The sequence below is a fragment of the Tachysurus fulvidraco genome, chromosome 15 (genome assembly GCF_022655615.1).
Source record: "Tachysurus fulvidraco isolate hzauxx_2018 chromosome 15, HZAU_PFXX_2.0, whole genome shotgun sequence".
NCBI classification, from domain to species: domain Eukaryota; kingdom Metazoa; phylum Chordata; class Actinopteri; order Siluriformes; family Bagridae; genus Tachysurus; species Tachysurus fulvidraco.
Window position 1 is genome coordinate 22,220,018 of NC_062532.1, and position 16,540 is coordinate 22,236,557.

The 16,540-nt window shown below is 42.3% G+C and overlaps 2 protein-coding genes across 2 annotated transcripts in view; both read left to right on the forward strand.

The window, feature by feature from the left end:
• The window catches only part of LOC113663923 (deleted in malignant brain tumors 1 protein-like), a 162,710-nt gene that overhangs the window by 125,040 nt on the left and 21,130 nt on the right, over positions 1-16,540 (forward strand). The gene's annotated exons all lie outside the window — the stretch shown is intronic.
• Positions 5,505-8,067, forward strand: LOC113663924 (DNA-directed RNA polymerase II subunit RPB1-like). The gene is made up of 2 exons (XM_027179402.2): positions 5,505-7,235; positions 7,552-8,067. The coding sequence occupies exons 1-2, from the start codon at positions 7,232-7,234 to the stop codon at positions 8,034-8,036; spliced, it is 489 nt and encodes a 162-aa protein (XP_027035203.1). The 5' UTR covers positions 5,505-7,231; the 3' UTR covers positions 8,037-8,067.

Below are 16,540 nucleotides of genomic sequence, written 5' to 3' on the forward strand. Positions count from 1 at the left end.
ATCCTTGTTTGTTGTTTTATAGTGAACTTGCAGCGGCCCAATATCTCCTTCATTGCCGCTGATGGATGGTACCACTACGGGCCTGAAGGACCAGAAATGATCAGGGGCTATGGCTTCTCCATCATCTGCTCCACAGAACCTCAGTATCCTGAAGGTTCTTTCTATTTGGGCTTCAGTGAATCCAACATCTCCAGAACTCAGTCAGCTGTTAACCACTCGGCTGTCTTCCTTTTTCCTGAAGCAGATTTTTATCATCAGGGAAACTACAGCTGTACTTATGAAGTTAAAGTGTCTTCACGTACCTTTACCTCCATGACCACTGAACCCCTTTTTGTTGCTGTTCAAGGTATATTAAAATAAACTACATATTTTTTTGTGTTTTGCGGTTTAGTATTTGAAAAACTTGACTCTCTTTCAGCATCACTGATGCCATACATTGGTATTGGGGTGACAGCAGGACTGCTTCTCATCTTAGTTCCAGTCATCATTTGCTTTGTGAAGACACAGAAAAGATCGAAATTTCAGAGTGACACAAAGAGTGATTCAGAGCGTGAGTTATCAAAACTCATAAATGTTTCAGTATATTAAAAAACATCCATTCCATAAAAACATCCAGCTGACTGTAATATATCAATAACCTAAATAGATGTGAGAAGTCTTCATAAGTCCTCCTAAGATATAAAAAAAAATGTCTACTGGTGACATGGTGAACATTTACCTAAAACATTTAAGCATGCAATCAATATTGTTTATTATTTTTGTATAACAGCACAACATAAATGCTTTTATTTATTACTTGCATTATTCTTGAATTTTATCTAGAAAATTTTATCTAGAAACCTGTGTGTATTTTGTCACAATCAATTTTTAGGTGCTACAAACACATATGAGTGTCACCAAGCAGAGAATGAGAAAGATGATGAAGATGTTTATGAAAACATAGAAACCAGTTTCTACCAGAAGGATGATTCAGAGGACTCGGATAACATCTACCTTGATTTCGAGGCTGCTGAACAAAGAAGTGATGTAGATGATGACTATATTAATATTGATGATGAGAAACAAACTAATGACCTGGACAATGACCATGAGGATGCAGAAATTTATGCAAACTGTGCAGAGTAATGTGGAAAACTAAATGATTATCCAAAACCCCATTTGTTTTCTATAAAGTGGTGCAGGTACAGGCGCAAGTGCAGGTAGCAAACAAAACAGGGTCATAATCCAAGGGCAAAGTCAAGATTCAGACAAGGGTCTGGCAACTAACAAATCATTTTCACCAGAAATTACACCAAAGTGCCAAATAACAAGGTACTGAGTTCTTACCCAGATGCTGTATTACATGCAAAAAGGTGCTGCATCAATGTATTAGTTAAGGGGTGTGTACATTTATGCAAACAGGTTATTATAAATTTACTCTTATTCTTTGTATTTTTACCTAAAACTTTTCTATTTGTTTTTCACTTGACTTGTGTTAGTTACTATATCAAATAAAAGGAGGAAAAGATGTGACGAGTTATCTTGTTTTGAATATCTTGTTTTATCACTAACACCTTTAACTGTAACAGAAGTGTTTAGACTTTTTATATCTACTATATTAGCACTATATGGTCAGGGGCTCCATCATTCCATTCTGACAGGTTGAAGTTGTTGCTTTTGTATGTAACACACTCAATGTTTTCATTTTAATGTTCATGCATGGACTGTGTTGCACAGGCAATGTTTGGGACTTGGTATACACGGATGTACGTTTGTTAACGTGTCCTCGTGTTCTAGAAACTTCTATGCAGTAGAAGGTTTATATTGGAATGATTGACTGCACAGGTTGGGCCAATCCCAAGTGGGTATATTAGTTAATTCAGCTATTGCGGGCAGGAACAAGAAGACGCAGGGGAAAAAAGGAGAAGCGGGAAAGATCAAAGGATGTGATGTGTCTGAGACAGATGTTGTTGTTTAAGTATTCACTCACTGTTTCCTGAGAATTGTGTTAAGGAACAGACTATGTGATGCGTTAACGGACAGCTTGTTTTCCTAGCAAGCTACTTTAGCTACACGGATGCTAATCGCTAAGATAATATTTTAATGTTACCGTGATCATCAGTATTTTATGAGGTCTTTTTCCACCTGTTCTCCATGAATACTGAGGTAAACTACTTTTTAAGGTGTGAGATATACCCATGTGGTTGAACTAGAACTAAAAACAACTCATGTAGATTTCATGTCAATGGATTATTCTGACATGTCTTAACATAGAGTGCACTAGTGTTTATTTTGAGTAAACACTAGTGAACAGTTGGGTTATCTTTTTATTTTATTTTATCTTTTTACTTAAAATAAAATTTAATTGGTTTTTGAATGTGATTGATTTTTTGTTTGCAAATGTCGATATTATATATATATATATATATATATATATATATATATATATATATATATATATATATATATATATATATATATGTATGTATGTATGTATGTTAAATATATATATATATATCTAGTAATTTAATAATTTAAAGCTTATTGTTTTTGCAATAACATTTACTGCACATTTGATTTTGATTCAAAGTAAGGCTTAAAATTTGAACTTATTTAGAAGGCATTTTTTGTTAATGTGGTTTTATAAAAAGGTGATATTTCTCTTTTTGTTGATCAATTTTATTAATAAATTCAACTTGTGTTCATCTTTAGAAGTCTTTTTTTTTTGTTTGAATTTCATTATTAGTTTTTGGATTCTGTTAGTTTAGAGAATGGAGACACAGTAGGTCTATCCGTATTGTTTTCCACTAGGGTTATTGGTATTGGTGTAAAACCCAGCCAGTTCATCAAAAGCTGGGCATCCAGGTTTCCTAGAGGGTTACATGTATGTGTAGAAATCTTATGTTTAAAACTATTGTGCACAATTCTTGGCTGTCTCCAATGTTTTCTCTTGAATGTTCTGATGTACACGTAGTCTCCTGGCTCTACCTGGTTACGTGGTTCCTCCACTTCTGTGCCATGCGTAGCCGGACTCACCTGCGAACACAAGAGTCTATGGATATGGGTTAAATGCTTCACATAGCTTGACATTTCACCTTCCATCTGTTCAAGTGATGGGCCCTTATAGGGTCCTCGCGTAAAAGCCACGGGCATCGGCCTGCCTGTTACCATTTCATGCGGTGTCAAGTGCGTTGTACGATTTGTCTGTGAACGCATTTTCATCAGAGCCAATGGCAAAGCCTGTACCCAATTCAGGCTTGTGCTGGCGCATATCTTTGCAATTTTCTCTTTTAGCACACCGTTAGCTCTTTCTACTCTTCCCTGTGAGCTTGGGTGATAGACACATCCCATCTTATGATTAATGCACAACGCTTGTGCAATGGATTCAACTACTTTATTCACAAAATGAGGTCCATTATCTGAACTCAACTGATCTGGAATACCAAACCTTGGGATTACTTCTCTACACAAGAATTTTGCCACTGTCTTAGCATCATTCCTGGCACAGGCCACTGCTTCTACCCATCTACTAAACATGTCAATCACTACCAAAATGTATCGCTTTCCCTCTGCCTTTTCTGCCATGTCCACAAAATCCATCATTAAGTGTCGAAACGGCCCTCGAGGTTCTGGAATGTGTCCTATTGGGGCCGTGAAACCCTTTCTGACATTTCTTTTAGCACAGAGCTCACATGTTCTTAGTGTTTTATCTACGTAGCTGGCTAGGTACGGAGACCACCAGTTTTTCCTGACAGTGTCTAATATCACCCTTCTGTTACAGTGATCTATCCCGTGGGCTTCCTTTATCAGCATTGGTAAAAGGGCTGTGGGTGCCACCCACAACCCCTCTCCGCTTCTCCATACTTCTGTCTCTTTGTCCTGGAATGCGCCTCGTTTTCTCCACTGTTCTACTTCTTCCGGATTGGCTGTGTTTTGTGCATCCCTCACATCTTCCATTGACATCTCTCCTGGACCTGCATCTGGCTCTTCTCCCTGCATGAGTGCCATTATGCATCCATCCCCTACTGCTGCCTTTTTAGCCGCTTCATCAGCTGCAGTGTTTCCTTTTGTTATTGTTGTTCCATCTGTTCTGTGAGCTCTGCACTTCACAATAGCTAATTTTTTAGGCATCTGTATCGCTGCCAGCAGTTCTGCTATGGCTGGTCCATGGGAGATAGTTGAACCATCAGCCCTCAGGAACCCTCGCTGTGCCCAGATTGGTCCAAAAACGTGGCATACCCCATACGCATATGCTGAGTCAGTGTATATTGTACACATTCTCCCTGCTCCTAGCTTACAAGCTGCTGTCAATGCTTTTATCTCTGCCAATTGAGCTGAGCATGGTTGTGGGACAGTCACTTCGCTTATTGTTCGATATACATTCTTCATGAGGTCATATTCTACTACTGCATAACCCGCTTTGTTTCCCTCATTGGTACGATAACATGATCCATCCACGAAGAAAGTTTGTTGTGCCCCTAGAAGAGGTTGGGACTCTAAATCTGGTCGTGCTTTCAGGAACTTTTCAGATTCTTCTGTACAATTGTGTGGAGTCCCTTCACTCGGCAGCACCATCCTTTCGGCCGGGTTAACTGTGTTGCATCTTTCAAGTGTCAATTCCGGTGCTGACAGTGTCACATCATAACCTGTGCGCCTCGCATTGGTTATTTCAAACGCTTGACTTGTCAATAATGCATGCAGTGCATGTGATGTATACAGGGTCACGGGGTGACCCATTGTGATGGTAGAAGCCTTTTGATATGCAAATGCTGCTGCTGATAGAGCACGATAACAATGGCGGTATGCCCTTCTCAACGTTGTCCAATGCTGTGCTGAAGTAGGCAATAGGTTGTTTTCCTACCCCTTGCTGTTGCTGCATTAGTACTGCCGATGCAAAGCCCTGTCTTTCTGACACGTATAGGTGAAATGGTTTGCTGTAATCCGGACTAGCCAGTGCTGGGGCTGAGGCTAGTGTGCACTTCAACATCTCGAAGGCTGCTGATGCTTCTGGTGTCCATGTCGGCTGTGTGTTGGGCTTAGCCTGATCAGCAGCTTTTATCATGTTTCTAAGTGGTTGTACTTTTAAGGCAAATTCGCATATCCATGGTCTGCTAAATCCTGCCATGCCCAGGAATGACAACATCTGGCGCACGGTTTGAGGTCGTGGTGCATCCCGTATAGCTTGTACATGAGCCGGCAATATTCTTCGTGTTGTTCCTTCTAGAACTCGTCCTAGATATTCCACCTTTCTCTGGCAGAATTGTAGCTTCTCTTTACTGACCTTGTGCCCATTGGTTGCTAGGGCCTTCAGTACTGTTATAGAATCCTGCACACATTGCTCTTTTGATTGGCTACAAATCAGGAGGTCGTCCACGTATTGGACCATCCGGCTTTCCAGTTGTAAATTCACCAGATCTCTGGTCAGTACTTGGTTGAATATTGATGGACTTTCGCAATAGCCTTGGGGCAGCCTCGTATAAGTATACTGTTGCCCACGATACGTAAATGCAAACAAGTGCTGAGAGTCAGGGTGCAATGGGATACTAAAAAATGCTGAACATAGATCAATTACTGTGTACCATTTCGTTCCCTCTGGAATATTTGATAACAAAGTGTGTGGATCTGGGACTATTGGGGTCTCTGCTACCACTATCTGATTGACTGGTCTCAAATCGTGGACCAATCTCCATTTATCTGATTTGGGCTTTCTGACCGGAAAAATTGGAGTATTGCACTGACTCCTAGTGGGGATTAAAACCCCTGCTTCTAATAACCCTTTAATAGTTGGCCCTATCCCTTCTTCCGCTTCTTTGGATAATGGATATTGTTTGATAGGGTAGTTAAGCGTTAGGTCTGATTTGTATTTTTGCTAATCCTGCTGATTTGACTAGTCCTACATCTGTTGCATGTTTAGTCCATAATTGCTCTGGGACTTTACTTAGTGATTCTTCTACTTCTTTCTCTGTCAGCTCTTCTTCGTCTTCTACTTGAGACATCTGTACCTCCACTTCTACTCTCACCTGTAGTTTTGTCTGCTGACTAACTAGCATGGTGGTGGCTACTACTTGTTCTGTCCCCTTATAATCTATCTTTAGGAACGTTTTGTCTTCCGACACACATACCCTAGAATATCTTGTTGGGTTCCATTTCTCTACCCTCCCTGCTTCTCTCATCATGGGCCCTAAGTCTTTTGATTCATAACCTTGCCCGATCATCAGGGAGATGTGGGAGACTGCGTCTCCAACTTGATACCATTCTTGAATCAGTTCAGGGAGTACAGCATATGTAGCTACTCCTTGCCGACCAAGGATTATGCTGTGCGTGCTGATGTGATATTTTCTTTCTTCTAGTCGTTCTTCCCATAATGATGCATATTCTTCATCTTTTCCCCCTTCATCATATTTCAGGGTACAATGCCATGGTCCTCTAGCCTCACGGCAGTCTGGACATATGTAGTTTAGCCATGGTTTCCATTCTGAGTATTCTTGCCATATGTTTGATGTATCATTGTCCTTGATTTCCATCCAATACACCTTGTCCAGTTCTGTCATTTCTTCTTGCCAGTTCTTCTTCTTGGCTTACTACTAGGTATTGTTGAGCTAACATTTCTGGGAGTGTTATCCACACTCCTGTTGGCCCACAGTGAGCTCCTAGTTTGCAGAGCACATCTCTCCCAAGAAGATTAGCTGGAGTGTCTGGGGAGTAAAGTAAGGGTGCTTGCACTACTATTCCTTCTATAGTAATCCATTGTGGCTCAGTGAATCGTAGAGTCTGAGTTTTTCCTGAGAAGCCCACTGTTTTTATTGCTCTACGTGTGAGGGGAAGCTTTGTGCCTTCTTTCCCAATGCTTGTAAATGTTGCTCCTGTGTCAATCAGGAATGGGGCCTGCACTTCATTTCCGATTCCCACCATAATTGTTGGTTCCTGTGCAGGGTGCAGTGAGGTGGTACACTGCACCAGCTCCCCCTCTGGCTTCTCTGGGCCTCTTCACATTCCTCCTGGAGTTGGGCCCGATGGGCCCCCTCCAGGTGGTGCTGGGGCTCGTCCTTGAAATCCTGGGCCCAGCCATTGGCCTGCCCAATTCCCAGCTCCTTGTGGTGTTGCTGCGAGTGCATGCTGCATTCCCGACTGCCCTGCTCCTTGTTGAAGCATTGGAGATAGACATTCCCTCGTCAAAGTTACATTTGCCATTTGCTTCTGAGTCTTTTACGACAGACATCTGCCCTGAGGATTAAACCTGCATTCAACTAAAATGAGTAAGTTTCCCTTTTGCTATCTTCTCCTGTATATGATGTTTTCTGATTATATTCACTCTATGAGTCTATTTTATGTCACATGATATTATGTAAAAAGGCTCTTACCTATTCGTCATTCTATAACGTTACTATTGTTAAGCTATTGCTGCTGTAATATTGCTTGTGTACAAGTGGAGTTCTTTAACTCCTCAAGCCTGTTAATTGTTTATGATCTCAGCCTGTCTTTTTATCCCCTGGCTGGGCTTGCTAACATATACATATCTCAAGCTTCATTTCCTCTATCTCTACTAAGTCAGTTACTCTTTTCTCTCCTTAGATCCTTCACCTCCAGGTCGGTCAATTCAGCCTGGCTACACCCGCCGGGACCCTCGTCCTTCTCCCTATCCAAGACCTGCGCCTGCTGACCCCATGGCCGGCTATCGCCGCTTACAACTGCGTCATATCATCTCTGAGCTCACTACGCTTCTGGAACAGCTCAGTTCTCCTGAACTGCCTGCGCATGCTTATCTGCCATCCCATGTTGTGAGAAATCCTCCTGTTCTCATGTCCTCCTCTCAAACCACTCTGGTAAACCTCGTGGACAGGGGATCTCAAACTGATGGCTGTCCTCATGCTCACCCTTGCACCCGTGAGCTTGGAACTCCCGGCTCCCCCCCTCCTTATGCCTATGTTCGTCCCCTCTCTCCCACCTTTCCATCTTCTCCCTCTGATTCTAACCCTGCGTCTCCAGATTACACTCCTGAATCTCCAGATTACACTCCTGGATCTCCAGATTACACTCCTACTACTCCCCTTTACTAAGGCCTAATAAAAAACACCTTAATAATAATAATAAATCACCTTCTATCCACCCTCTGACTCAAGTGTGGTTATTTGGTTATTTTATTCTCTAGTTATATATTACCTTAAGATTATTACAACATCTGGGGTTTATCCCCATGTGTCTTATGACTCCAATCAAAATCGCCTTAAGGCATGTCTCTCTGTTTTTAATGCTGGGTTCTGGGATTTTTCACAACATTATTTGATTATTAAAACCTATAATGTTTTTTAACACTGAGTTCTATTTCAGTTTTTATTTGAATATAAAGATAATGTAAATCCTCATGATTAGTACAAAAAGTTAGTATGGTGTACTAGAGTGTTTTAATTGTGTAGATAAACCTATTGTTGACAGTGAAGGACATAAGTTTGAAGTATATACTGTACACTACAATACAAACATGGCTTTTTTGGACTTTGTCAGGACTCAGCCCAGACTTTGGCCACGTGCTTTGGTTTATGTTCTGTGTCACGTGTCTGCCCTATGGTGGCCAAGAAGTGCAAAACAAATAAACAAATACGAAAACACTTTAACAAATCCGAAAACACAACGACAATTCAGACAACCCGGAAGAGTGTTATGGAGACTGACTCGGTTGTGTGTTAGAATCCACATGCAGAGATTTATTAGGAAACAGCAGTACAACCAAAGGGGTAGGCTAAGAATCGTGGTCAGATAAACAGGCAGTGGTGCAATAACAGGTAGGGATACCGTAGAGCAAACAAATCCAAATCATAATCCAAATCACAAGGTCAAGAACAGGCAATACAACATACACTTGGCAAACAAGGCAGAAAGTAAAGACAGTGGTAAGCTGGCAATACTTCGCAACATGTTAACCACTTCAAGTGGCTTTTAAACATGTGGCTACAGGAAGCAGACAGTGAGGAAGAGCAAAGTCAATACTCAGGTGATGGCACCCTCTTGAGGTCGGATGAATGGATGGCCGATGTTACAGAATCCCCACCTCCAGGTGTTCTTCATGGACATCCCCTTGGTCGAGGTGCTGGATGGTTGTGATGTGCACGGTGGAAATCCTGGGTCAGGGATGGCTCCAAGTTGTCCTTGGCAGCCACCCAGGATCTTTCTTCAGGACCGTAGCCCTCCCAGTCCACTAGGTATTGCAGTTTGGGTGGGGACGCCTCCTGCTATCTGCTTGGATCTTCTGGGCTCTGATCGCTCTCTGTAGCCTCAAATGAGCGCTTTCCCATACCCTTTCGCTTCTTCTGACCCAGTCATCCACCGCAGGGACATCAGAAGGTTCACCAGACAAAGGAAACATGGGTGGTTGGTATCCTAGAACACCTAGAACATTTGAAGGGTGTGAGCCCCACAGATGAGTGAGTGAGCGAGTTTCTAGCATATTTGGCCCAAGGTAGAAAATCAGCCCAACGTTCTTGTTCCTGACTACAGTAGGATCTGAGGTAACATCCTAGTTCCTGATTCACTCTCTCCACTTGCCCGTTAGCTTGGAGATGGTACCCTGATGTTAAGCTTACATTGATATCCAGCTGTTTACAAAAAGCTTGCAATACCCAAGACGTGAATTCTGGGCCCCTGTCTGAAACTATATCTTCGGGTATACCATAAACTCGAAACACATGATGAAATAGGGCTTGTGCAGTCTCCATAGCAGTGGGTAACCCCTTTAGTGGGACCAGATGACAGGCTTTAGAAAATTGATCGACTATTACCAGAATTGTGGTGTGACCCTTAGAGCTGGGAAGATCAGTGACGAAATCCACCGCCAGATGGGACCAAGGTCGACTAGGGATAGGTAGAGGTTCCAACAGACCAGCTGGGAGTTTTTGTGGTGTCTTGGATTGAGCACACACACTTTAAGACTTAACATACATAGACACATCATTAGAAAAATTTGGCCACCAGAAAGAATTATGCACCAGTTCCTCTGTTCGCTGAATACCGGGGTGTCCCAAGCTCAGAGACTCATATCTTCTGGACAATGCATCCGCTTTACCATTTTTACTTTCTGGGCGATATGTGACTGTGAACTGAAATCTTGTAAAAAAAAAAATAGTGACAATCTTGCTTGTCTTTGATTTGGACGTTTTGCACTTTTAATATATTCCAAGTATTTGTGATCAGTAATCACCTGAAATGGACAACGAGCTCCCTGCAACCAGTGTCTCCATTCTGACAGTGCTTCTGTAATGGATAGTAGTTCCTTGTTCCTCACATCATAGTTTTTCTCAGCCATGGATAACTTTCTAGAAAAGAAAGCACATGGATAGAGTTTACCAGGGTTACCATGCCTCTGAGACAGAACTGCTCCGATGCCCACGTCAGAAGCATCTACTTCCACTATGAATGGTTGGTCTGGATCTGGGTGTTTTAGAATTAGAGCAGTAGTAATGCTGGACTTGAAGGTATCAAATGCAGTCTGGGCTTCTGTCGTCCATAATAACTTCTTGGGGCTACCTTTAAGCAGCGACATGAGTGAAGCTGCAATGAAGCTGTAGTTTCTGATGAATCTCCTATAGAAATTTGCGAATCCAAGAAATCTCTGTAATTCTTTGACTGTAGTTGGACGGGGCCACTCTGTTACTGCTTCGACCTTCCTAGTGTCCATCTCCACTCCATGATGACTGATTCTGTAGCCTAGGAAAGTGGTACTTGAAACATGAAATTCACATTTCTCTGCCTTAACATACAGAGAGAACTTCCTTCACATGATGGATGTGTTGCTCACGTGGCTTTGAGTATATCGGGATGTCATCAATGTAAGCAATAACATGATGGTTTAGGATGTCTCTGAAGATCTCATTGATGAATAACTGAAATACCGCCGGTGCATTAAAAAGGCCATACAGCATCACTAAGTATTCATAGCCGCCCCTAGTGGTAACAAATGCAGTCTTCCACTCATCGACCTCTCTGATCCTGATTAAGTTATATGCACTACGAAGATCAAGTTTGGTAAAAATGGTAGCTTCACGTAATTGTTCTAGTGCTGATGTAATAATGGAAGTGGGTACCTGTTCGTGATTGTCACAGAATTAAGACCACAATAATCAATGCAAGGGCAGAGACCACCATCCTTTTTTCCATCCATCCATCCATCCATTCATCTTCTACCGCTTATCCAGGGCCGGGTCGCGGGGGCAGCAGTCTAAGCAGGGACGCCCAGACTTCCCTCTCCCCTAGTAGTTCCTTCGGAGGACATGTTGGACATGTCCGGAACACCTCCCCAGGGGGTGTCCAGGAGGCATCCGAAACAGATGCTTGAGCCACCTCAGCTGACTCCTCTCGATGTGGAGGAGCAGCGGCTCTACTCTGAGCTCCTCCTGAGTGACCGAGCTCCTCACCCTATCTCTAAGGGAGCGCCCAGCCACCCTGCGGAGGAAACTCATTTCGGCCGCCTGTATCCGGGATCTTGTCCTTTCGGTCATGACCCAAAGCTCATGACCATAGGTGAGGGTAGGAACATAGATCGGTATATCGACCGCATCACTGCAGAAGATACACCAATCCGCCTGTCAATCTCCCGCTCCATCCTTCCCTCACTCGTGAACGAGACCCCAAGATACTTAAACTTCTCCACTTGAGGCAGGAGCTCTCCACCAACCTGAAGGGGGCAAGCCACCCTTTTCCGACTGAGAACCATGGCCTCGGACTTGGAGGTGCTGATTCTCATCCCCGCCGCTTCACACTCGGCTGCAAACCGTCCCAGTGCACGCTGAAGGTCCTGATTTGAGGAAGCCAGCAGGACAACATCATTTGCCAAAAGCAGAGACGAAATCCTGTGGTCCCCAAACCATGCCTAGAAATCCTGTCTATATAAGTAATGAACAGGACCGGTGACAAAGGGCAGCCCTGCCGGAGTCCAACATGCACCGGGAACAAGTCTGACTTACTGCCGGCAATGCGAACGTAACTCCTGCTCCGGTCATATAGGGACCGGACATCCCTTAAAAGAGGGCCCCAGACCCCATACTCCCAGAGCACCCCCCACAGGTCACCACGAGGGACACAGTCACAAAAGCACATGTGAACTGGTTGGGCAAACTCCCATGAACCCTCCAGCAACCTGGCGAGGGTATAGAGATTGCCCAGTGTTCCACGACCGGGACAAAACCTGCATTGTTCCTCCTGAATTCCCCCTATCATCAAACTTATCAGGTAATGAAAATCTTACCGCCTCAGGTCGAGTGGAGGGGAGAGATTGTATATACCGGGTGAGATGGTCATTTGCGGATCGTAGTGACGAGAGCTGTGCTTGGAAATCTGAAATCAGCTCGTCCTGGTTAGCTAATGCGGCCTGCAGTTGAGAAATCTCCACTGGATTCTGATCAGGCGAAGTATTCTGTAATGGAGACTGACTTGGTTGTGTGTTTGAATCCATATGCTGAGATTTATTAGGAAACAGCAGTCTCTTGTCTCTCAATCCCTGCCTCTGCACACCTGTGTTTAATTGTCATGTCTATTTAGCTGTGCATCCTATGGATGTTGGAATCCGAATTCCTATGTTGTCATATGTCGTCATCTAGTCACATCTTGTCATGTCTTGGTCCCAGTTTCATGTTTTTTAGTTAATAAATTAAAATTATTTTATGCTATCCTGCATTTGGGTCTGTTTTTATCCCCTCATTGCTGACAGAAGGATTCTGCCAGATCAAGACCCAGCAGGATAGCATCAGCCTGGACCGGCTTTGTGGGAATATTTTTTTCTTTTTTCTGCATTTTTGCTTTTTATGTCTGTGTGACATTCGTCCGCATTTGTTCTGGTGAGGGATGCCGCTCCGCTTCTGGTATTCCGCAGGGGACCCCACCCCACTTCCTGCTTGCGGTGGATGTCACAGCTTGGTTTGCTTTTGTTTTTTCTCGGTGTCCTGCTACATCACCCTGCACCTGTGCAGGCCCATATGTTTTTGCCCTAGGGGGATTTTTGTTTATTTTTTGCCTTCTGATGGAGGACCCCCCTCTGGTTTTCTGGACTTGCGTCGGGGGTTGTGCTCGGCTGTGGATGCCGGTTGGCTCTCTCTGGCTGCGCAACCATGTGCCTTGCTCCCCCCCACCTGCCTTTCTGTGTGCCTTGCTCCCCCCACCTGCCTTTCTGTGTGCCTTGCTCCCCCCACCTGCCTCGCCGTGTGCCTTGCTCTCCCCACCTGCCTTGCTGTGTGCCTCACTCCCCCCTAATGGACATTGTCGGGATTGTCAATGACAGATTTGCACATTGGGAGTGTCACGTGTCAGCCCTGCCCTTGTCTCTTCATCCATGTGCCACGTTGCCTATGGCAGCGCGGAATCCTTGATGTCGACGTATGTCGTCATCTGTCGTCTCTAGTCATGTCTTGTCATGTGTTTTTCCCAGTTTCATATTTTTTAGTTTATAAATTCAGTTTATTTTATGCTATCCTGCATTTGGGTCCGTTGGACATTGTCTCAAAGCAGCTTTACAGAACATAAACATAGAACAAAAGGTTATTATAAAGAATAATATCAAGATTAATAGAATACAAAATTCAAGATCCCGTTAGGGGTCACCACAGTGAATCATCAGTTTCCACCTAACTCTATCCTCATCATCCACTACTCTCACACCAATTACCTTCATGTCCTCATTTAACACATCCATATATCTCCCCTTTGTCTTTCCTCTTGACCTCTTACCTGGCAGCTCCATCTCTAACATCCTTCTACCAATATAACCATCTCCCTCCTCTGTACATGTCCAAACCATCTCAATCTAGTCTCTCTGACCTTTTCCCCAGCCAACCTGAGCTGTCCCTCTTCCTAATCCTCTCCATCCTCATCACCCCTAAAAAGAACCTCAACATCCTCATCTCTGCTGCCTCCATCTCTGCCTCATGTCTTTTATTCACTGCTACAGTCTCTAACCCATAAAGCAGAGCTGCTCTCACTACTGTCTTTTACAGCTTTCCTTTCATTCTTGCTGATACTCTTCTGTCACACACAACACTCCTGACACTTTTCTCCACCCACTCCAACCCAGCTGCACTCACCTCTTCACCTCTTTTCCACACTCCCCATTACACTTGACAGTTGATGCCAAATCCTTAAACTCCTGCACCTTCCATACTTCAGCCCCCTGTAACCTCACTGTTCTACTTGTCTCCCTCTCGTTCATCCACATGTCTTCTGTTTTACTATGACTAACTTCCATTCCTCTTCTTTCCAAAGCAGACCTCCACCTTTCCAGGTGTTCCTTCACCTGCTCTCTACTCTCAATACAGATCACAATTTCATCATTGCCCACGGAGATTCCTGTCTGATGTCATCTGTCCATCACTATACAGATGTGGCCTTTAAAAACGCGCGTCTCGGAGAGAAGAGTGCCGCAAGGACTTCGAGCATTCTGGGGCAGTCTATCGAAGAGGGGTCAAATGTTCTTCGCAGGAAATACAAAACCTGTAGAGGGCAGTCGTGTTTCATGTAGGCTGATGAGTCGACAATATGTGTTATTTTCTTTTGCCGGTTACATAAACAGTCACATCTGCGACTATCTCCGCTGTCACAGCTGGCTTTTTGGTACCGCTCGATGCAACTTTGAATTTCCTCAGGCGACGTGCGGTGTGAAAAAATGCTTCTGTTGGTTTGCTGATGGTAAAAACAAATGAGATCTTGGTGCCATCTTTGGGGTTATTAGCGATAGTTTATCAGTATTGCAGCAAATAGTTTGTTTTGTATTTCCAAATCGCTTTTAAATATGAATAAAGAGTGTTATTTGGTGTAATTAGTGGTTTGTTTTTTATATATTATGGTGTAGTAGAGGATATGGCAAACAGCTCATCCTGAATGAAATCCCTCATTCCATATCTAAAGCATTATAAATGTACCATATTGTTATTCTTATTATATATGAATAATAAGCTAATTTTTTTTAATTTATTCAAGCTACATTTAAATAAAAAATTGTTTAAAAATTTTTTTTATATTTTTTTTGTTTAAATGTAGCTTAAATAAATTGATTGCGATCACTTACCTTAAAAAAATTGAGTAAATTGAATGAATCATTTTTTTCAGTGTGTTGTCAGCTCTGTAAAGTGTTATCAGTCAATAAATATCTGTTTTTTTTGTTTTCTATATCGTGTTTAAGTCATTATTTATATATTTTATAAAATACAATGTTATCTAAATACAATATGTGATGCTGAGGGTTTTTTTTTATTAAAAATAAGCTCCAGTTCATGTTCTCTGAACAATAAACACTGTTTAACACATGATTTATAGTCTGATTATTTGCATTGAGCATATAGCAATATAAAGGTTGTTCTTATGTAGTTATGTACAGTTTTTTGTCTGATGATTTGCCATTGAGGCATATCTCAATAGAGAGATTAGCAACCTGCCTGGTGCAGATCGATTGACACATGAGATCAAAGTAACACGAGAGTGATAGGCTTTTGAATGGCTCTCGCTGAACTTTGTTGTCATAGATTGATTTGTCTGTTGCATGCAGCCAAATACATGTAAACAATACACCTGTTTCATCACGTTCAGGCCGAATACAGATGCCCCTACACCCGTAATATATTCATTTATTTAAAAAAACAAAAAAACGGAGTCACCCTCATGTCCATGTGTGCACGTGTAAAATAAAATATGAATTATTAAAAAAATAATTATGCATTATTTATAAAAAATAAAATATGCATTATTTATGTCTCCCCACAGTCTTTATTTTAGCTGCTTCATAACATTTAGCCTTGATAGACCACTGACACAACCCCCAATACTAATCGATCTCCTATCAGGGATTCAAAAGAAAACCGTTTTTTTCCTGTTTTCCCCATGTTGTGGGGTGATTGCAGTTACTTTAAATGCTATTTACTGCATAACTTAAAGGGTATTTCAGATGAATGTTTATAACTTATAAAAAATGGGTCGATATCGCATAACTTAATTTGACATACGTTGATATAACCAACTTAAATTTACAGCAATAAATGGAAAGTTTTACATAATCAACAAATGGTTAATACAAAGCACAAGCTTTTTCCTGGCATGTAATCTAATCTAATAGGCTACCAAAATACAACAAAAATAACACATAATTAAAAAGCTTTTATTTGTTGAAAATGGTCATACAAGTAGACAGACTATTAAAGCATTAAAAATACCGTACAGCTACATTCCAGTATGTCCACCATGACTCTTCACTACAACTGGAAGAACTTTAAACAATCTGTTGATGTACTTGTTGCATGACTTTTCTGTAAGTTCCTCAAACCAGAATTTGTTTATGGCAGAATTAACTCGGATTTTAAGGTTGGTTTTGCTTCTTTCCGAATATAATCTTTCAAAGCATGCCACACCATCTCAATGGGATTCATATCCAGGTTTTCTGGTGGAGTCTTTACCCAGTTAATACCCTCTGCGGCAATGACTCTGCTTGCAGCAGTGTGCTTCGGATCATTGTCCTGGAAAAAACGGTGGTGGACTCCAAAGGTTTCAGTGTCAGTAGGGGCGTGGAATAAGTGAGAATGGAAAATCTTAGATT